General features: G+C 41.0%; 1 protein-coding gene across 1 annotated transcript in view; it reads right to left on the reverse strand.

Annotated features, from left to right (window-relative positions):
* Positions 1 to 22,925, reverse strand: part of F5 (coagulation factor V) — a 79,589-nt gene that overhangs the window by 16,659 nt on the left and 40,005 nt on the right. The window contains exons 8-17 of the mRNA XM_055583776.1: positions 20,954 to 21,131; positions 18,901 to 19,000; positions 16,761 to 16,972; positions 16,049 to 16,199; positions 13,925 to 14,137; positions 10,003 to 12,484; positions 6,032 to 6,194; positions 4,837 to 5,073; positions 3,756 to 3,966; positions 993 to 1,172 (exon numbers count right to left, since the gene is read on the reverse strand). Coding sequence (XP_055439751.1) covers positions 993 to 1,172; positions 3,756 to 3,966; positions 4,837 to 5,073; positions 6,032 to 6,194; positions 10,003 to 12,484; positions 13,925 to 14,137; positions 16,049 to 16,199; positions 16,761 to 16,972; positions 18,901 to 19,000; positions 20,954 to 21,131 — 4,127 coding nt within the window. The remainder of the gene's footprint in view (positions 1 to 992; positions 1,173 to 3,755; positions 3,967 to 4,836; positions 5,074 to 6,031; positions 6,195 to 10,002; positions 12,485 to 13,924; positions 14,138 to 16,048; positions 16,200 to 16,760; positions 16,973 to 18,900; positions 19,001 to 20,953; positions 21,132 to 22,925) is intronic.

Here is a 22,925-nt window from a genome sequence, read left to right on the forward strand (position 1 = left end):
AAATCCATGTATCCTGCATTGGTAGGTGGGTTCTTTACCCCTTGTGCCACCTGAGGAGCCTCTCTTCCCCCATCCTTAACCACATCCGGCCTGTTTGGACTAGTGTGCCTGCTTCTGAGGCTGATTCACACAGCAACTTCTCCACTCAAAATCCTATCAAGGAATTGCCTTGACTAGCTTCTCAGATACCATTTGTGGAAGGTAGGCTGCTTATTAAAAATGCAGACTGCTGGGCTCCTGCCCAAGTTCTACCAGATCAAAGTCTCTGAGAGCAAAATCTCTCTTTAAAGCATCTGCATTTTAACCAGCTTTGCAAGTTTTTATTATGCCCAGTACAGTTTGAGGATCAATGGCATCAAACACACTCCTACTCACACAGCTACAAGCAATTCACTGGGACATAAAAATCCTTTTTGATGGTTGTAGTTTGTTTAAACCTAGTCATTATTTTGCATATGAAAAGATTTAAATACCTTTATTATTCTTCAGCTTTTATAATCATTTAAAAATATATTCTTCACTTCATAAGTCAGTTTAAGATTCAGATTCTGACAGCCCAAAGATATCAGGGTGATAAGACTGAGGAGTAGAATTCAAGAACACTGAAATCCTGGGTTAGTCTCTGATTTCTGCCCAACAGAATGTTTTAGATGCCTGATCCTTGTGGGATTCATTTTGTAATCTGCTTAAGACCTGGCCTGCATGACACATAATGGCTTGGAAGAACCTGTGCTAGACATAGCATCTCTGTAGAACCAAGTTGGTCTGCAGATTTAGTCTGTGCTGTGCTGCAAACAGTGCAGACACTGGCTGAGTCTTCTGTACTCTGCATGCACTTTTGGAATATAGCTTTGCCCAGGATCCATGTCAGAGCCCATGCCTGACCGCTTTGGAAGGAGATGCACAAAGAGGGAATGGGAAAGAGTTACAGATGCTAAGTTACAGCCTCGCCATTTGGTACTGAGACCTCTTTTCATTGCCAAGAATTTTACCAGGCAGAAGGGGCCAGACCCCTAACTGGTGCTGTTGAGTGCCGTTTTCTAGCAAGGTCTGGCCATGAAAGTGAACCACGTGAATGTCTCGGGAGCCGCCTAAGTTCAGCAGGTGCAACCTCACCCACTCTTGCTCGTACATTCTCAGGCCGGGCAAGTTGTAGATCATCCCATTGATGGCTGAAAGGATGGAAAGTTGCAGTCAATTAGAAATCTGTGTCTACCAGGAGAGAGGATGGTAAGGAAATATAGGGCCTCCCCCTCACCACCCATCTTCTTTATTACTCGCATGCCTACCCACCCCCCAACCCTGCCCAGGCATAGTAAGGGACCTCCTACAGTTCCTAATATCAGTGACAGACTGAAACACAACCACTTCTCCTCATACCAGCCTGCGGCAGAAGTGTGGGTTGAGTCCCCTTTCCAAGCAGTTTATCACTCTTTTCCTCAAATTTACATGTTTCCTGTTCTGTGCTTTATCCGTTTATTCTTTACATTTATAATATGAATTTTCCTGGGCTACTTAAAAGATAAGGATTAATATGGGCAGATAAGTAAACTAGTCTTTAGAGAAAAGAGGGTAAGTAAGGGGATATGCAGTGTATCACCCTAAGGCCTCCGAAATTCAGAGAGAGTTCTAGGCAAAGTTAGGAAGTTGCACTTTATCTTTGTTGGGCCCAAAAACCTTAGAGATTCATGTTTTTCCTCTCATTTGAGTGCTCCTCTGCCCCTTTCCCAGTTGGGATGTCCAGGGTTCTCAGACTTTATCAACTCTCCCCTTACTGAAGTGTATATGTTTTTAAGCATCTGATAAACTTGGTCATCTTAAAAAAGAATACATATACAACTTTAATGATAAAGCTTAGGGCCACCTTGCACTTAACTGGGACTGAAGTGAGGGAAATTTTGCTGGTGGTGGTAGCTGTTGTTGTTTATTCTTCTAAAGTTAAAGAAACTATTGTGGAATTTCAGGAACCAAGCAAATGAATTTTTGGAGGGAGAAGAGTTGAGATCATTTTGGCCCCCTTAAAATTATATCAGGTATGAGAGCATACTCATAACATGAGCCTCACCTCCTCATCTTAGTTTCTGTGAATAGATCTCCTAAGAATAAAGATTATCTCCAGCAGTTATTAGGTCAAACCATCACATCAGGATAGAGAAGAAAAGATGCTCAAAGTAGCAAGTGCTCAATAAACATTTGCTGAATTTAGCTGAGTGATAGAATTCATTCATTGATTTCTTAATTCAACACATATTTACTTAGTGCACACTGCAGAGGCCAGGCACAGATGGTCTGCTTATCAAATACTCTGATAAGTTCAACAGTGGAAGATTACCAAATTACAGCAATTTAGATGACATTACATTTAAAACTAAAATTAAACAGGATGCATTTTAGTCTTTCCTTGAATAATCAGGAAGCAGGGCCGCGAGGGTACTCAGCAGGTAAAGGACATAGCCACGAAGCAGCCTGTCTGCTTCTGCAGTCTGTGCTTTCCCACTGGGTTGAGAGGTTTTCAGAGGCTGTGCTTCCTACCCTTGAGACCAAACACCTTGGGCTGAAAGGCCTAGAGATGGTAGGAGAAGAGAAAAGAAAGCTCTGCCTGGAGTCTTTTGGTCAGCTCTCAATCGACTCTATTCTAGACTGCATAATAGAATTTTTTAACCTTGTGTGATAAGCAGAGTCCAGAGGGTGGGGCTTAGGAGCAGGTTATAAATCGTATTGTCTTCTTACAGGTGAGATCAGATTGAATTCTACAATTGTAGAAGTTTAATTAGGAAAAATAAGCTTAAAAGGGGTAGCCTGAGTATGTAAATGGGGTGGGAGAGGGAGCATAGACCAGCTTAGCCTTGATGACTGGCTGGGAGAGGTGGCAGTGAACTGAATATTGCTTATAATGTCTTTTTTTTTTTTTTTTTAAATTCTTGAAGCAATAGCAACTTTCTTCTTTCCTATTACATTGAATGACTGACCCATCACCCAAAGCACAGGACCTTCCTTGATCAGAAATCTCATAGCAATCACCTCTATTCATCAAACTCTGAAAACAGGATCTTCATTTGTTTTCTAATTCCTAAATTCTTTAGAAATTTAGGATTTCTAAATCCTAATTACTTAGGATATCGTTGTTCACCGTATCCTAAATTCTGCCTTTCCCTAAAACTGTAATTCCACTGCCAATTTACTGACTAAATTCCCAAATGGATTTCAGAGTAGATATACTTTTCCCTCTTTTCCCACCCAAATGCTCTCTTGGCACTCTTCCTCCATCACCCGGCTACCCAGTTTCCTAACTCACTTTCTTCTCATATCTTTTGAGTTCCACCTGTGAACTGCTGAGAGTTACAGACATGACAGTCATTCTTATTTTGGAAGTATGTTTGGGCGATCACTTCTACATAAATAATTGATCCTTTAGAGATCAAGAAACAGATTTATGAACTGTTTAATTGCAAAATAATACTAATTCCTTTCCAATTTATGTTACCAGCTGAAGCCCAGTGGCTTTTTGTTGGTTGGTTTGGGTTTGTTTTGCAGCAGCCTTGTGTGCTATCTTTCGGATTTTGTCTGCTCTCTTTCACCTACACTGCCACCTGCCAGGTGACATCAGCCTCATAGACATTTAAGGATCTGGTTTTAGCTAGAGCTCCTGTTTCCACAGAAGCATATTATGTCTGATTTTGAGAAGACCTGTGGGCAGGAATCACTGCCACCCAGTAAGTTGGTTCAAAGATGAGATCAAAGTCAGAGGAAAATACCATGAAACTCATGGGAGTTTTTTACTTCTGAGGATGCACGTCTCCAAGACCTTGTGGGCTTCTTGTCATAATACCAGCTCTTCTTTTCATCAAAGACCATAAAAAGCAGGACAAATTCTCTCATGTCCACAGGCATGTTGGTCTCCTTATGAAGTGTCCCTTTTCGGCAGATCAGAAGAGGCCCTATCAAGCCTGAATGGATGTCTTTTTCCTGGAAGACAGTAAGAGCAGACAGCACACACTCACGGTTTCTCACGATTTTCTTTGTTCTTCTGACAATCACTGATCCTACTGAAAAGTAGACCTTCTCAGAGGCTCTCAATTTGAAGATTACAAATGAATTACAGCTTAATAAACCTGGATATTTCTTGTCTTCATTCTGTGATGGTCATGTTGCCTTCCTCTGATTAATCCCTTATTTCAGCGTGGTAGTAATGATAATTATGGTGATGATAATGATAGGGATACTATTATAAATACTATTTATTGAGCATCTGTTAGGTTAAATATTTTCCCTGTAGTATCTTATTTAATTCTGACAGCAATCCTATATGGTAAAAAATAAATTCATTGATTGAACAAATATTACCAAGTGCCTACTCCACATGCTATGTACTGTTATCTCATTTTTAACTCTGGGAACTGTGGCTGAGAGAGATCAAGTAACTTTCCTAGGGCTACACAGTAAGAGATAGGATAGAAATTGAAATCTACGTCTATGCTCTCTCTACCACCATCAAAATGGGGGAATCTTGAATTTATAGTTCTTTTATTTAAAAAAAAGAAAAAGCAGGAGAAAGCTAATACTTGTTCAAGGAAATTGCAGATAAACATCTTCCTCTGTAAAGCAGTCACTCTAACTGGGGCTAACCATTTAAGTAATCCTTCCTCCTTTCCACTTCTCACTGTCTTCTGAAGATCTGCATGCAGAGTCCCTGGTTTTGGTAGCAGTTGACTGTGGACCTGGATCCTTACACATGCCTCATGGAAAGCAGGACAGATATTTACTAGGAAATCGTGACATTCCATTTGATGGACTCAACTTAGGGGAATGACAAAACTTTTCAATGGCTATGCTTACTGGGTTCACTGCTGAGTAGTAGGCCCAAGCCCGACAGGCAGATCCAGGGTTTTCTGGCCCGGATCGCGTAGTGGCGTGCCATACATAGGTGTATGTTCTATTGGGCTGAATAGCATTGTCTTCCTTAAACCATTCAGGAGAGTCATCTTCATAAGTCTTTCCTTCTGATGATTTTTCATAGGAAAGCCCATGGGCATGAAGAGAATATGGTCTGGATGCTAAATTTTTAAAACGAACCTAAAAAGAAAGGAATGATTCATAACTGTATTTAAGCTTAATAAAGCCCAACCCCCAAAATGTCAGCATTATGGGCTAAACTGGATGGCTATTCAATTGAATCTAAGATATATTGAATGCTTAGAATTGCAAAGTAATTTTTGTGTATTATTTAATCTAATTTTACAACCATCCAATGAGATAGGGCCCATGTAGTTTTCTCCAGAAACACCAAAACAGGTTTGTTTTTAGGCTCAAAGATTATCTACAAATGAAATGATAAAGATAGGCACTACAGATCTGAAAATGAATGAGGCTTTGGGCTTCCCTGGTGGCTCAGACGGTAAAGCGTCTACCCGCAATGCGGGAGACCCGGGTTTGATTCCTGGGTCAGGAAGATCCCCTGGAGAAAGAAATGGCAATCCGCTCCAGCACTCTTGCCTGGAAAATCCCATGGATGGAGGAGCCTGATAGGCTACGGTCCATGGGGTCGCAAAGAGTCGGACATGACTGAGCGACTTCACTTTCTTTCTTTTCTTTTGGTTTTACTCACAATAAGATTTCAAGCTACTAGTGTAAAGAGATATGTACATGTGAATTCCAGTTAAAAATCTGGAGACAAAAGGTACTGTAAACAAAGTATGGATGGGATTTGGTGGGAATGCCTGGGAGGAGCAATTCAGTTGAATGTTTAGGACAGGTTGAGAGAATTAAAGTTTCTTCAGAGAGATGGAATTGGCCAATATAGAATGAACAGGAACTTGGCAGGGGAAGAAATAAAATTGTGAGATCATTTCTTTTTTTTCTTGAAGAGTGGCAAGTGGGTTGGTAAGAAGTCTTGAAAAGAAATGTAGTTATTTGTTAATTTTAGAAAATAAGTAAGTCACCTATAGCTTTCTTGCCACTTCCATCTTTACAGCCCTCTGGTGCTTGTGGAAATTCCTCTGATGATCTTATCAATGCTCGAAAGATAACTTACTTGGATAACATCATCCACTTCAGCTCTAATGACTGGACCAAGTATGCCAAGATGCTCTTCATATTCCCCCTGAGGATCAAGTTTGGTAAAAGTGCTATCAAGGTACTTTCGGAAAACTACTTTCTTGTATACGGTGTCCTCCGGAACATCGTCAGCATCTTCACTGAAATGAAAGTAATAGCATTTGTTTAAAAGAACAAATTAAAGACCATTCAAAGAATTGAGGAAATTCTCTGTTTCTGAACATAGCATCTAGTGTAAACAAGATATTTGAAAATATTTGATGAACAAATGAATTAAAATATAAGGGACTAAAATCATAAGCCAGTAAATATCATTCAGCTCCCATCTCATGTATTGTTTCTAAGCATATCCTCCTAAGACCCTTTAGACTGGATAAAATCTCTCTCTAAATTCCCTAAATTTCTACATAGTTACTGTAGTATATATAGTAAATCCCTGTAGTATTCTTATAGGGTTTCTATAGTATATATAGTAAATTATATATTATTTATTTGTGAGATTACCTATTAAAATCTGACTCTACCATTAGAGTGAAAGCCCCATGAGATCAGGGACTGGGCTTAGCTTGCTTATAATTTTTATTTCCAGTGCCTAGCAAGGTACCTGGCAAATAGTAAGCAGATATTTATTTTATGTATTAATGAATAAGGCTTCCCAGGTGGCTCAGCAGTAAAGAATCTGCCTGCCAATGCAGGAGAAGGGGTTGGATCCCTGGGTTGGGAAGATCCCCTGGAGGAGGAAATGGCAACCCACTCCAGTATTCTTGCCTGGAAAATCCCATGGACAGAGGAGCCTGGTGGGCTACAGTCCATGGGGTCACAAAGAGTCAGGCACAACTTACCGACTGAACAGCAACAACTGCAATTAATGAATGACAAATATAATCAGATATCAACATAGCAGATTTTAATTTTAAAAGTAGAGAAAGTCATGCAATGGAATAGTGCCAGGGTTTGGGACAGGCAGATGATAATGGTCAGTTGATTTAGAGGGTCACCTCTGTAAAGGCCACTGGATGGGTGGGTGTTTCATATTCTGAAAGTAGCCACTCTCCCCACATTTGATTTTGTTAAATCACATTATTCTGCATGTGGTTCACCAGCTCAGTCTGGGGCTAGAGAATATCAAATTTTCCTACTAAATCTTAAATTTCCCTAGAGTCTGGGTGGTTTAGTCGCTAAGTTGTGTCCAACTCGTGCGACCCCATGGATAGAGGAGCTTGACAGGCTACAGTCCATGGGATTCTCCAGACAAGAATACTGGAATGGGTTGTCATTTCCTTCTCCAAGAATCTGGGAAACAGGCCAGAAGCTCACCATGAATCTCATAGTATTTGTTATACAATACGAGCCATCATTAGAGAATCCCATTCTGCCTTCTTTCTAGTCTTGCTATACTAGTAATCCCATTCTTCCAGACTCTAAGCATGGTATACAGTCCCCTAGAACATACATGAATGTGTGTACTAAGTCATGTCAGTCATGTCTGACTCTTTGTGACCCGATGGACTGTGGCTGGCCAGGCTCCTCTGTCCATAGGATTCTCCCAGGCGACACACATGGGGTTTTGAAGGAACTGGTTTCATCTCTTTACACTCTAGAAAACCTTACTCCCTCAGGAACTTGCTTAGCAATCCCCAAACTAGTTATTCTCATATAGTAAAGGGTGTTACATTTAAATAGGAAGTCACAGGAGAAAGTCTCTTAAACTCACAGAGTTTTAATGTGGAAATGTCAGGCACCAGATTAATGAAATAATTTCTCTGAATCACACCATGTGTGGTGTTTGCTTACTCTAGTTGCACTTGGATTTTAATTTATTAGGGTAACAACTAGCTTTTGTGAAAGCCTGGGCTATATTTGGACAGTATAAATATGGCCATCAGCTACCATGTCATCAGTTATCCCCAAGAATCTGTAGTTGCTTCTTGTACCCCTTTCTCTTCTTTTTCTATATTGTCATTCCAGAATACAGAACCCAGTCCAATGTGGTTTTCCACCCTTGAGCAAATTAAAATGAAAACTAACTTTAAAAAATGTATGTCAAGCCATTAAAAACTCTCTGTTGTAAGTCAATCCACTTACAAAATTGCATCAACTCCTTCAACTCTATGGTTGAAAAGTGGCTAGAACCCTAAAATATTAGAGCCGAAGCAGATCTTGGGGCCTACTTGGTATAACTCCTTGTTAAAAAGACTGCAAATATCCCAATCAACTAGGAGTGGCTTAAAACTTTTGAAGGGTTTCTTACTGCTCTTTAAAAAACATAAAAATTCTTCCTGGGGCCCACAAAGCCTAGTAGTATCTTATCTCTACAGAGCTAGCCAAACACTTTCTTAGCACACACCCTCATCTTGAGCTCCAGCTACAGAGGCCTTCAGTCTCAGGGCTTCCTCCTTCCCCAGGGCCTTCATCATGCTGTTCTCTCTGTCTAGAATGCTCTCCCCTCTCCACTTCCTGTTCATTTTCAGATCTCAACTCAAACATCACTTTTCCAGTCAGACTTGCCACTTCTCATATCACCATCGATCACTTTTCCTTATTGGTCTTCATCATGGTTATTTTTTTTACATTTATTTATATGAGCACTTAGTTCATATCTACCTGCCCGACTAGACACATTGTGTCTAGTCAGAGCAGGAGTCATGTGCGTTTATATTCTCTTTTATTGTCTCAGCACTTAGGACAATGCCTAGGAGAGAATAAGCCCTCATTAAGGAGTTACTGGACTTCCCAGGTGGCACTAGTGGTAAAGAACCTGCTCATCAATGTAGGAGACATAAGAGACGCAAGTTCAATTCCTGGGTCGGGGAGATCCCATGGAGGCGAGCATGGCAGCCTACTCCAGTATTCTGGCCTAGGGAATTCCATGGAGAGAGGAGCCTAGCAGGCTACAGTCCATGGGGTCACAAAGAATCAGACACGACTGAACACACACACACACACACACACACACACACACACAAAGAATTATTAACTGAGTGATGCTATGCTGCTGCTAATTCACTTCAGTCGTGTCCGACTCTGTGCAACCCCATAGACAGCAGCCCACCAGGCTTCCCTGTCCCTGGGATTCTCCAGGCAAGAACACTGGAATGGGTGAGTGATGCTATAAACCAAGTTAAAATAAAAGTTCCAATCAAGATGAATCATAATCTAATGAATGGCTCAATCTAGGGTATAAACTTGCTTTTTGCTTCTAAGCTACTTTATACCCTTGACCTCTGCAACTGGAATCACATGGAATTTGACTTAATCTTCACCAAGATGGTATATACTTCATACTGATCAGTAAACAATTAAAAAATGTTTTTGTTAAGTAATGGCAAAAGGAGATTTCTACATCACAAATTTAGATGTGAAGCCAACTTCGGTGAAATCATATTGATTATCCTATAGCTATTGATAAGTCACTTCCCAGGCGGTGCTAGTGGTAAAGAATCTGCCTACCAAAGCAGGAGACACAGGAGATGCGGTTTCAATCCCTAGGTGAGGAAGATCTCTGGAGGAAGAAATGGCAACCCACTCCAGTATTCTGCCTAGGAAATCCCATGAACAGAGGAGCCTGGAAGACTATAGTCTATGGGATCACAAAGAGTCAGACATGACTTAGCAACTAAATAACAACAACATTGATAGACTGGGCTCTGCACTGGAGCAAGAAGGAGTAGGAACATCTTTGACGAGAAAAGAAGAGAGAGGAGGGTGCTGATTTAAATACACCATATCAAAGACTTCTCACAGTGATGGCTCTTGTGTTGTCCAGATGTCACCTGAAGTAGAAAAGCTTATCTGGGAATTGACAATGGAAAGAGTATAAGCCAAGTTGCATTATATAGGGGAACTAAATTATCTTAGAGTGATTTGTCCAAAATCATCTTCTTAGACTGTTATAATTACTTTTTTTAGCATTAGTGGAAAAAATGAGAATATAAGAACTGGTCAAACCTTTGCACAAATTTTGAATAATCCCAGGATATTTCTTCAGCTGCAATGTAATAATATTTTCTGTTTCCATTGTTGCTGCGGAGGTACCATGCTGCAATGTTGTCAGGATTTCTGGAGGAGTTGATATCTGTCCTAAGATCAGTTTGGTAAGGGTCATTATAGGCTACAAACTCAAATTCACCATAGTCTTCTTCACTGCTCTCTTCTTTCTGCCTTGGAATAATTTCAATATAATCTCCATCATCTCTACTGAGGCCTACTACAACCAGCGGATTAAATTCTTCTGGTATAAAAGTGTTATTTAGTGTAGAGTCTGGTGGAGGAGATGGCATCTGGCCAATATCTGCATTAGGGAAAGTCTGACCAAATTCTGGAAGAGGCAATGACTGACTTGATTCAGAAGTGTGGGATGTCTGGTTAAGATCTAGAGGAGGTGATGTCTGCTTGAGATCAAGCTGGCTGAGGTCTGGAGAGAGAGACTCGAGGCTGAGGTCTGGGGAGAGAGACTCCTGGCTGAGGTCTGGAGAGAGGGGTGTCTGGCCAAGATCTGGAGAGAAAGACTCTTGGCCGAGGTCTGGGGAAAGGGCTGTCTGGCCAAGGTCTGGGGAGAGAGACTCCTGGCTAAGGTCTGGGGAAAGGGCCATCTGGCCAAGGTCTGGGGAGAGAGACTCCTGGCTAAGGTCTGGGGAAAGGGCCGTCTGGCCAAGGTCTGGGGGGAGAGACTCCTGGCTGAGGTCTGGAGAGAGGGGTGTCTGGCCAAGGTCTGGAGAGAGAGACTCCTGGCTGAGGTCTGGAGAGAGGGGTGTCTGGCCAAGGTCTGGAGAGAGAGACTCCTGGCCGGGGTCTGGGGAAAGGGCCATCTGGCTAAGGTCTGGGGAGATGGATGGTTGACTGAGGTCTAGAGAAGTAACTGTCTGCCAGACTTCAAGTTCCAAGGAAGGGAAAATTTGACTCACATCAGTAGGGATGGCCCTGTTTCTTAAGTCATAGTTGGGTATCTGGCTGGGCTGTGTGGGAGGAGATCTGTTACTGAGGGCTGTAGTAGAATGTGTTGGATCAGGAGATCTGTTACTGGGGGCTGTAGTAGAATGTGTTGGATCAGAGTCTTGAATAGGGAATATTTGATAGTGTTCCTCTGGGCTCACTGTCGGATAAAGATCTGGAGGGGAGCTAGTCTGACTGGTGTCATTTGGTGAGGTCTGGTCATGGTCAGGAAGTGAGGCTGCAAGGCTAAGATTCATAGAGGGGAATGTCTGATTGAGGTCTATGGAAAGAGATGTTTCATTGGACGCATGGAGTAACAATGAATGATTATGTCTTCTGTCTGAAAATGGGTCATTGACCTCTCCTCTCAGAGGGTGAAAACTCCTTGGAGATAGAGGAACATGGTATGCAGGCTTCTCTTCCTTTTTCTTTCTCCGTGTCCTAATTAACGGAAGGCCTTCCTTCAATCCACTATTTCTTCTATCCTTTCTGTCTTGTAGAGGTTTACGTCTAGTTACCAAAAATGTTGGGTGGCCACTCTGCTTTCCATGACTGTTTTTGAAAGGGATGTTTTCTCCCCAAGTCCTTGAGTCATTCTGGGGGCTGTTTGGCAACTTATTAACAGTCTTGTTTTCATTAGCATCTTGGATTATTTCATAACTGCCTTTCTCAGAAACCAAATGCCATTCTCCATTCAGAATCTTATATGGATCCTTTTGTTGTAAGAGTAACAGATCACTGGGAATGTCCTCCCAGGGCCCCATTCTGGAAGAAGAAGAGTTGTCTTGGCTTAAACGTGTCCTGGTTTTATGTGCTGGGAATTGCGTCTGGGAGAACTTGTGCTTTGCTGCTTGGCCTCTTCCTACCTGGAATCTTTGATGTTTGGCAAGTTTTCGATTTTTGAATCCTGTGCCAAATGGAAGTAGGCTTATCCCTGTGACATCTGAGAGTGGACGATCTTCTCTAGGGTCTTCAGAATAAGGGCTGGAATGCTCTGCCATGGGAGGGTTGAGAGCTGAGTTCTTATCTAAGCCAGCGTGTTCCAGGGGGGTACCAGCCTCAGGGGCTTCCAGGTGCAGAAGAGTTTTCAGAAGTTCTGCAAAGTTGTTGGCAATAAGCCTGCTAACATGACTTGGGGAAGAAGAATTTGAACCAAGAGATCTGTTGGCACTTGGAGGAATGAATTCAGAGTCTTTCTCCAGAGCTAGGGCGGTAAGATTGAGCTCATCTTTCTCCTGATTCAGTGATGAATTTCTGAATGACCTGAGACCTAGTATTAAAGCCAGTTCGTCCTGGTAATCAGAGTCAGCATCATTTTCATCTTCGATTTCTGAAGAATCATGCATTTTCCTTGAATTCATGGCTGTAGATCCTGAAGGTTCATATATAATCTCATAGGAGTCATCATCATCATTCCGGATACACTTAGCATCCCTGAACCTCAGCCGTAGTTTTTTGCTTCTTGGATTGGAATTCATGGTGGTTAACATCCAAGTTCCTACAAAAAAGAAACAAACAGAATAGAGAACTCTGAGGACAGAAAAAGATACTAAAAACTCTATGGTCCATTGTAGCAGATAATTTCCAGTGAACTTTCATCAGGGATACTGTGGTCTATGGACCACAACTGATCTGTGAACTGCTGGTTACTGTTCCACAGTGACATAAAGAATGAAACCGAGAGGAAAGAGTATAGGAAACCTTTTTGCAATCTGACATTTCCATGACATCCAGCCATGTGATCAGCACATTGATCTTATTTGACAGAATATGGACCCAAAGTATTGGTTGGTGCAGATTAGGGAGAAAAAACTTTCAGCACAAATAGTTTGAGAGTCCCTGTTTTAGAATATATTCAAAAAGAGATGAATCAAGAATGAAATGTGCATGTATGCTAAGTCACTTCAGTCATGTCCGACTCTGTGTGACCCTATGGACTATAGCCTGCCAGGTTCCTCTGTCCATGGAATTCTTCAGGCAAGAATACTGGAGTGGGTTGCCATGCCCTTCTCCAGGGGGATCTTCCCAACTCAGGGATCAAACCCAGGTCTCTTATGTCTCCTGCATTGGCAGGCGGGTTCTTTAGCACTGAGCTACCTGGGAAGCCCAAGAATGAAATGGTCTTTGAATATCAAAGCTCTTGTGAGTTGCACATTTTGTTAGAGAGCTGAAGTTAGGTGAAAGATGATGAAATAAGAAACATCTTATTGTTTCTTTTGTTTCTATTGTTTCCCAAGAAATAAGAAACATGTAGGTATTTCTAAGGAATAAATAATTCAAGTGGATCCAAGACAGTATTGAATCTCTTTGAAATGGTTTGTGATTTCCTGGCAAGTCTTCCATAGATACAACATGTTGATTGTCTACTGAGTCCTAGGCACTTGGCACATATTGCAATGAATGTCAGAGCAACTCTGTAAAGTGTTATTGTTCTGTTTTTCAGATTAATAAACTGAGGCTCAGTGAGGTAGAATAACTTGTCCAAGGTTACACAGATATCAAACAGCAGAGCAGGTTTTGAACCTGGATCTGATGAACTCCAAAGCCCATGACAGCTATCTGTGAAATCCACCTCTAAGGCACTATATTGGATTATCGCTAACCCTAGTGTGGGATGGCTGTCTTAAAAAGCTGAAAAAGGCATTTTGATAAAAGAAATGTGCTGTGGCTGAATGCTCACACTTTCTTCTCAAAGTCATGCCTGATCCTTTTATTGTTATTATCTTTGCTTCTCACTTAGCCCAGAGAAGGATAAATGAAATGCACATAAAAGGACTGGACCCATTTGAGTAATCAATTCCCCCAACAGAAATCATGAATAGTATTGAAAGGAAAGCCCGCCAGGAATCAGAGAGAGAAGCCCAGGAAGCGTGGCAGTCTGAAGAGCTGCAGCAGACCAGGCAGAGCAGAGGAGCCCCTCTAAATATCCAAGTCTTACCAACGTTATCCATTGTGACAGTCACGGATTCCCCCTGCATGGGGAAAAGGGTCAAGGTGTCCTCGTGCCTCTTTCCATAGATGAATGAGTGCCCAGTGAAGTGAATGGTCAAAATGTCATTCTGGGTTCCCACACTGCAGAAGTGCCACTGGACAGTGTCATCAAAGCAGAACCCTAGTATGGGTATACTCTCAGGCACATAGCCGTTAATAGCTGGAAGAGTGAAATCTGTTAAAACATCAGGCCTTTACCAACAAGAGGGAATGTGGCTAACGATAACCCAATGATACTCTGGTTGTGTCTTAGTGATTATATGGGATAAGCTTTACCAGATTGAACATCAAACACAGACTTTTCAAACGAGAACTTATTCTTTAAAGTTAGCCAAGGGAGAAAGGTCAGGATAAAAACAAAGCCTTTCATTCACATTGATTTATTCATTCATTAAGTGTATATTTTATACTCTAGGTCTGCTTTCAAAGATATTCTGAGAGTCAACTTAGAATATTATCTAGAGTAATTTTACCTGGAGAAAAAGCATAACATAAGAAAGTCAAATTCTTGAAGCATTAGTTATTGAATACAAGTAATTATCCCTAAAAATGAAGCCTATTTAGCATATTTTTCAGTTTTTATTGCTCCATCTTAGCATTTATATAATCTCTAGTTTGCACTCAGCTATCAAGTTCAGACATTTTCATTCTCTTTCAATGGGATACATTTTTAGGCAGTATCAGTATTTACTTATATACTAAGCATGTTAATAAAATTACAGATGATTTCTATGAGGGCAGGGTCTATGTCTGCCAGGGTTACCACCATAACCCCCATCCTAGTTTAATGCCTGGCACTAGTGAGCACTTAAATACTTATCACACAGCTGACCTAATGTGTTTTTACTTTGTACTGATTCTGGAAGCTTTTCTAAATGGTCTATAGCCGCACTAATGTGGTAGCCACTAGCCACTAGTGACTATTGGGCACTTGAAATATGGATAATCTGGATTGAGACATGCTGTGAGTACAAAGTACACACTGGATTTCCAAGACTTAGCAAGAAATAAAGTAAATCTCTTTAATTTTAATACTGATTATATGTTTAAATGATAATATTTGCAATATATTAAATAAAACATATTACTAAAACAAACTTCACCTTTCTCTCTTTAATGTTAATATGTCTACTAGAAAATTGTAAATTGTATTTATGGCTCATATATAATTTCAAATGGACAGCACTGGTCTAGAACTATGACAACTTTGCTGCCAAAATGAAATTAAGCAAAAAAAGCTGAGGCTGACTCCCTGTTCAGAGTTATTTTCCTGGTAACTGCCAGTTCTAATAATCGTCAACTGTCAGTCATCTGCAATTATATGAACAGACTGTGGAGAAATTGTCCTCCTTTCTGTGATTACGTATGAGAGAAAATGAGTACAGTGACTCCCAGCTCTGAGGAAAGGGACCCTGACCCTTGAGGAGAAGTTTGCTTCCAGCTGGCTCAGTGAAATTTCTCCCAGACTTCCCGTAGCAGTGGCTTTGAGCACGGACTTTAAAATTACAGAAAAGCCTGCTGAATCTGGACTCAGATTATTCTTTCTGTTCTGTACTTCTTACTGCTCACTTCAAACCTCTTCATGGATTGGCTTTCTAAGACTCTTGGCTCCCTGTTTGCATTTTGCTTAGTTTGATTTGACAGTCTAGCTTTAGATCATTTACCTTGTTTCTGCCCTGGGCATAAAGACTATTCACCTTGCACCCAGTCTAAAATCCTCAGATACCTCTGACCAAGGCCTCTTCCCTCAGCCACCCCCACCCTTCACCCTGTTCTTCCCTGCTCAGAGCATGTGTTCATGCACATGTGCTCACGCACCCACACACACACCCAGACACACACACACACGTATTGGAAGCAGGAAACCAACAGGGTGTCTAAGGATAACAAGCATTGACCTCTTGTTGTAAAAAGATTTCTTTATCACCCAGTAATTTCATCACCAAATTTCTGGACTGGAAGTGAGACTAAGAGGTGAGTGGATTCTAATTCACACCTCTGCCTCTTGATACAGTCACACTTCAGCCATGGGAATAAAAAACTGATGGACAAAAAGAGTGCTCCGACTTACTACTCATGATGTTTGACTCATAAAACTTGGGGTCATCACGTTTCACCTTCTCAGGATTTTCACAAAACTTGTAGATGTTGTCCTCAATGTACCAGCTCTTGTTCTCATCAAACACGGCAAACACAGCCTGCTGCTCAATGTCTGCTGCCCTCTGGAGGATAAAAGTGCTGTGTTCAGTGATTAGCATCCTAGCCTAAGGATTACCTACACCATTGAGTTCTCAGAAACCAAAGGCACACAGGTCTCGGGGCCTGAGGAGCCACAAATTCAGACATCTGTGAACCCACTGTGAACAAAGCCCTGGTGAGAGTCACTTTTACCAGGTGATGTCTCACTGAGCCCTGAAACAGCTCTGTAAAAATTTTAGGAAGGAATAATACTGTTTTGATGAAAGGAAAAAATTAAGAGAAACTAAGTGGCTCGCTTATCATGTAGCCAGTATGGACAGATCTGGAATTTGAAACAAACAAAAAGTACTGTTATAGCACTGTAGACTTGTCTTCTCCAGTACGGTCCATATAAGACTTATCTAAGAAATAAATAAGACAATAAAGTAACTAAAGGAATAAGCCTTGTTACATTCACGCTAAAGAGGGACTACTAAATATTTTCTGTTCTTCAGACTCAAAAGCCCCGTTATTTAACAAGGAGAACTACTCTATTCCCATCAGAAGTTCTCAATTTCTGAAAGGTTACTTCAGGGACAAAATACCTGTATGCCTCGTCTATCCAAGGATCTGCTCTTACAAATGAGAAGAAGCCCTATCAGTCCAGAAGCAAGGTCCCTTGTGATGTCCACATTACTGTAATATGGTCTTGTTAAGCACTGAGCATCGTTTTCTGTGGGTTCATCAGATTCTAGGATGTTCCACTTATAAGTGTAGGTTTCCCCTGGTTGAACTGCTCTGATCATGGTGTTACTGCCTAAAAGAAAATATATTCAAAATTGGTTTTGATTTTCAAAATTATTTCATGGAAAAAATAAGTAAAAAATGAATGAGTAATTTAAAATAATTGAGCTCTCAATAGAATCAGTGTGGAGAAAGGGATATTCTCTTTATATTAAGATCCATTTGATAGAACTCTGAATTGGTGTTGCTGTTCAGTCTCTAAGTCATATGCGACTCTTTTACGACCCTATAGACTGTAGCCCACCAGGCTCTTCCGACCATGGGATTTTCCAGGCAAGAATACTGGAGCGGGTTGCCATTTCCTCCTCCAGTGGATTTTCCTGGCCCAGGGATTGAACCTGTGTCTCCTGAGGCTCCTGCATTGGCAGGCACATTTTTTACCACTGAGCCTCCTGGGAGATGTCCAGAACTCTGGATAAGTCAGTTCAGTCAGTTCAGTCGCTCAGTCGTGTCCAACTCTTTGCAACCCCATGAATCACAGCATGCTAGGCCTCCCTGTCCATCACCAGCTCCCGGAGTTCACTCAAACTCATGTCCATCGAGTCGGTGATGCCATCCAGCCATCTCATCCTCTGTTGTCCCCTTCTCCTCCTGCCCCCAATCCCTCCCAGCATCAGGGTCGTTTCCAATGAGTCAACTCTTCACATGAGGTGGCCAAAGTATTGGAGTTTCAGCATCAGTCCTTCCAATGAATACCCAGGACTGATCTCCTTTAGGATGGACTGGTTGGATCTCCTTGCAGTACAAGGGACTCTCAAGAGTCTTCTCCAACACCACAGTTCAAAACTATCAATTCTTTGCCACTCAGCTTTCTTTATAGTCCAGCTCTCACATCCATACATGACCACAGGAAAAACCATAGCCTTGACTAGATTGAACCTTTGTGGACAAGGTAATATCTCTGCTTTTTAATATGCCATCTAGGTTGGTCATAGCTTTCCTTCCAAGGAGTAAGCGTCTTTTAAATTCATGGCTGCAATCACCATCTGCAGTGATTTTGGAGCCCCAAAAAATAAAGTCTGACACTGTTTCCACTGTTTCCCCATCTATTTCCCATGAAGTGATGAGACCGGATGCCATGATCTTCATTTTCTGAATGTTGAGCTTTAAGCCAACTTTTTCACTCTCCTCTTTCACTTTCATCAAGAGGCTTTTTAGTTCCTCTTCACTTTCTGCCATAAGGATGGTGTCATCTGCATATCTGAGGTTATTGATACTTCTCCTGGCAATCTTGATTCCAGCTTGTGCTTCTTCTAGCCCAGTACTCTGCATATAAGTCAAATAAGCAGGGTGACAACATACAGCCTTGACATACTCCTTTTCCTATTTCTAACCAGTCTGTTGTTCCATGTCCAGTTCTAACTGTTGCTTCCTGACCTGCATATAGGTTTCTCAAGAGGCAGGTCAGGTGGTCTGGTGTTCCCATCTCTTTCAGAATTTTCCACAGTTTATTCTGGATAGCTTGTAGCTATTAGATATTGGTCCACTTGAGGCCGCTTATTACACTAACAAAGGACACCATACTTTGTAGTCATCAGAATAAACAAACTCCCTGATGTGAGCAGTGTTTGGTTGTGATTCTGAGGATACACCTACATGTATACTGGGGCTTCCCAGGGGGCACTAGGGGTAAAGAACCTTCCTGTCAATGCAGGAGACACAGGAGATGCGGGTTCCATCACTGGGTCAGGAAAATCACCTGGAGAAGGGCATGACAACCCACTCCAGTATTTTTGCCTGGAGAATCCTATGGACAGAGGGGCCTGGAAGGCTATAGTCATTAGGGTCACAAAGAGTCAGACACTGAAGCAACTTAGCACACACACTACATGTATTCCATCTGACGGTACAAGTTATACTAACAGGCAAGAAGGACAGTGGGACAATATGACAGTCTCTCAGAGGTCAGTATTTCATTCAGTAGACATGAAAGATTCAAACCTGAGGTTGAGGAAGAGTTTACTTTATCGTCATAAGGAGAGAAGGTCACACCGTGAGGGTAAATGCTGTAGGAGCGGCTGGCCATATTTTTGAACACGATCTACAAAATTAATTCAAATCCATCATTTCAGGATTTAAGGTCAATCATGAGAATAGACAATGCTAGCTTTGCATATTTACTTGTTGGATGGTGCGTGTGTGTGTTTGTGTCTTTATGTGAATGCAAACTAATAACTGTGTATGTGAGGGGCAACCTCTCCCCATCACCTGACAGATGCATTTGAGAGAGTTCCACTTACATAGTAAGGTGGAAAATGCAAAGAGAAGTCTGACCTTAGAAGTGACGTTTTCCTCACGGTACATCACCCTCTCCAAGCTGAGCCCCATCTCCCTTTCCCTCTCCTTTTGGCTTGGACCACATCTGCCTTTGAATCTGCTCCTTCCCTTCTCCAGTCTGCCAGATCTCCCAAACCCTTGTCCTTGATGCCATCTTCTTATTTTGTTAATATTTATTTATTGTTTACATGGCTGCACCAGGTCTTAGATGGGGCCTGAAGGATCTTCAGTCTTCTAGGCATACAGTCTTATAACTGTGGCATTCAAACGCTTAGTTGTGGCACATGGACTCTATTTCCCTGACCAGGGCTCAAACCCGGGTCCCCTGCACTGGAAGTGCAGAGTCGTAGCTACTGGACTACCAGGGAAGTCCCTCACAAAACATCTTCTTGATGGGGCATAGCAAATAGCCAGATCTTGAATTTCCAATGAGGCATCTTTATACTTTCTAAGAGCACCTAAAAGGGATCAGAAATGAGGGAAGGAAGAGAGAAAAAGGAGAAAGGTGGCTTTCTGCCCTTTGGTTATTATTTTTTTTTAATGAACAGAATTGGCTTTGTCTGCAGATATCCTCTTAGTTCATTTCCATGAAGAGATGAAGGAAGCAGCTTCATCACACAGGAGTCCTAATTAGCCTCCTTAATCTAAAAAAACAACGTTAATCTTATCTTCTACTTGGTTGCTTGCTAAAGCATTTGGGTCATCTTTAATCTGCAGATTATATTCATCCTAGAATCTAGCCAAAGATTGCAACTTTTAATTCTCTGATGTCTAGTTCTTACCAAAAGATAAGGTGATGACACGATACAACATGTAAAGAAACCAGCCTGAGGAACACTCAGTGTTCCTGACACATATCAAAATTTACTTTCATCAGAGACCAGTCATCAGAGAACTACATGCTTAGACCACATTGATGAATTGTTTTCATTCAATTTGGTTATGTTCTCAGCTATAATGAGAAACATTTTAAAAAGCTATGCAACTTTTAGGAAGTGGAAGAAGATGGCCGAGGAGTAAGCAGGGAGATCACCTGCCCCCCCCGAAAAATACATCAAAAACTCATGAAAATATGGAATAACTCCTTCAGAGTAACCTCTAAATGATAGCAGAAGACCCCGAGGCCTCCAAAAAGAAATCAAACCAATATTGTAAAGAATCATCGATCAATTAAAAATAAATATAATTAAATAAAAAGCCACGCAGCTTTTACATTTATCATACCAGTTGTAGATAGGTCAAGGATTGCATCTACCACATCACACAGCACGCTCTTTTTAAGCATCCATAGGCTAACTTTCTCTAAGTCCCAATAGCAGGGGAAATTGTACTTCTTTTATGACTACTGTGAATCTTGCCTGACCTATTTACCTGTTTATTTTGGCTGCTAGAAAGCCTAGGACAAAATTTGCAGACATTATAGGAGCATATGGTATGTGTTTCATCATACTTATCCTTGGCTTTATTTTCTTTGTCCCCACATTATCCTTCACCCCAGTTACATTGGCTCCTTGGTTTATTCCTTTATAATCTGATCAACTATTTTAGATGATTTGTATTATGAGATAGGCTATAATAAACACAAATATGAAAAAGAATTAAAACCACATTTGAATTCAAAATTACATGGACATGTTAAAAAAAATAAATAACCAGTATTTATCATCTGTTTTTCACTATTCAAGTTCTTCCATGGTTCTGTATTTCTGTTACTTACTTTCAGTGTGTCTCTGACCTGGGCTCTGATAATAGGGCCCAAGATCCCATCTCCTTCACTACTGGGATCCTCCAGGCGTTTGGTGAAGGAGTCATCTTGGTACTGTTTGTAGACAACCTTCTTATAATGTTTTCCAATTCGGTTTGAGAAATTATCCAAATGCAGAGATCTGTATTTTCTTAAAGTGAAATAAAGTTTAAAAGATTAAATACTTTTCTCAAGTAGAGACCCCAATAGGATGGGAGTCTATGTTTAGAAGTTCTGCTCTTGAATTAGATAAAATGCTAGTTTTCTTGTGTGGGCAGGGAGGAAAACCTTAATGTGATTTGCAAAGTCCTGATATCTTCTCTCTAGCTGGAAAACTGGAAACCTCTGATCTGTCTCCTCCACCACTGATGAAGTCATAATCTTGGTTAGAAGCAGCTACTTACATCTTCCTATCTCTCTGGTTTCTAGAGTAGCTATCTCTGAAAGGTCTACTTGGATGAAAGGATAAGATACACTATGAATTGTTCTTAAGTATCACTTAATTTATAGTGTCCTGTTGGCTTTCCTAAGGGCTCCCATGATGGCTAAGAATTTCAGTGGTAAAGAATCTGCCTGCCAATGAAGGGGGTGTGGATTTGATGCCTGGGTCGGGAAGATCCCCTGGAGAGAAATGGCAACCCACTCCAGTATTCTTGTCTGGAAAATTCCACGGTCAGAGAAGCCTGATGGGCTATAGTCCATAGGGTTGCAAAAGAGTCAGACACAACTTAGTGACTAAAACAACAAGCAATTGGCTTTCCAGGTATTTCTCCATCTCTAAAAGAACACATTCCCACTCTGGGAAGTTTCTACTGTCGTTATTAAACATAGTTCTGTACTGTTGGGCTATCCCTTCTACCATCCACCCAATCCTGGTGCCAACTGAAAACCAGCTGCCTTCACCTGTCTTCTGTAGCTACTGCAATAAATGATTTAGGGGAGATAACATGAACTAGTTTCCCCCTTGATCCTTTTTATTGCCTTTGTTTGTAAAAGCAGAGTTCCATAATAGAGTTTATGCATTTTATGGATTTATTATATACAATAAAAAGCACTGATTGCTGCTACAGAGCAATCTGGATTTTTTTTTTTCTTAACCCCACTTCCCTAACTCTTCCTGCCTTTCCTAAATACTCATTTGTATTCATTTCAAGCAGATAATTCCAGAGCATCTTTATGCAAATATGACTTGCAGATATAACTATTCTTTTCCTCTCATGCCTCTAACAAAAAGCAGCTATTTGCATATTCTGTACCATACCTTGAATTTTTTATTGCATTTTCCGATTTTATTGAAATATAACTGAGAAATGTATGTATCTGAGATTTACAACATAATGATTTGTATATGAGTATATGAGATTACCACAATCAAGCTAATAACCACTTCTGTCACCTCACCTAGTTGCTTATTTTTAAAATTTTGATAACACTTAAGATCTACTGTCTTAATAAATTTCAAGAATATAATACAATGTTCTTAGCTATGGTGTTACTAACTTTAGTTAATATACTATGCTCTATATTGTCTCCAGATCTCATTCATTTTAAAACTGAAAACTGGTATACTTTGATCAACTTCTCCCATTCCCCCTACCCTCTCAGCCCCTGGCAACCACCACCATACTCTCCGCTTCTATGAGTGCAACTTTAGATTCCACATACGTCATTCTGTGTCTGGAATATTTCACTTAGCCTAATGTCCTGCAGGTTCATCCATATTATTGCACATGGCAGGATTTCCTTCTTTTTTAAGGCTGAATAATATTCAATTATTACACATATAATTGTAACATGCATACACATATATATCTCCACTGATAGGCACTTAGGTTGTTTCCACGTTTAAGCTATCATGATTAGCACTGCAGTGGACATGGGAGTACAGGCATCTCTTTGATAGTATATACTACATTTCCTTTGGATATATACCCAGAAGTGAGAT

This window comes from Bubalus kerabau, chromosome 5 (genome assembly GCF_029407905.1).
Source record: "Bubalus kerabau isolate K-KA32 ecotype Philippines breed swamp buffalo chromosome 5, PCC_UOA_SB_1v2, whole genome shotgun sequence".
In the NCBI taxonomy this organism is placed as follows: Eukaryota; Metazoa; Chordata; class Mammalia; order Artiodactyla; family Bovidae; genus Bubalus; species Bubalus kerabau.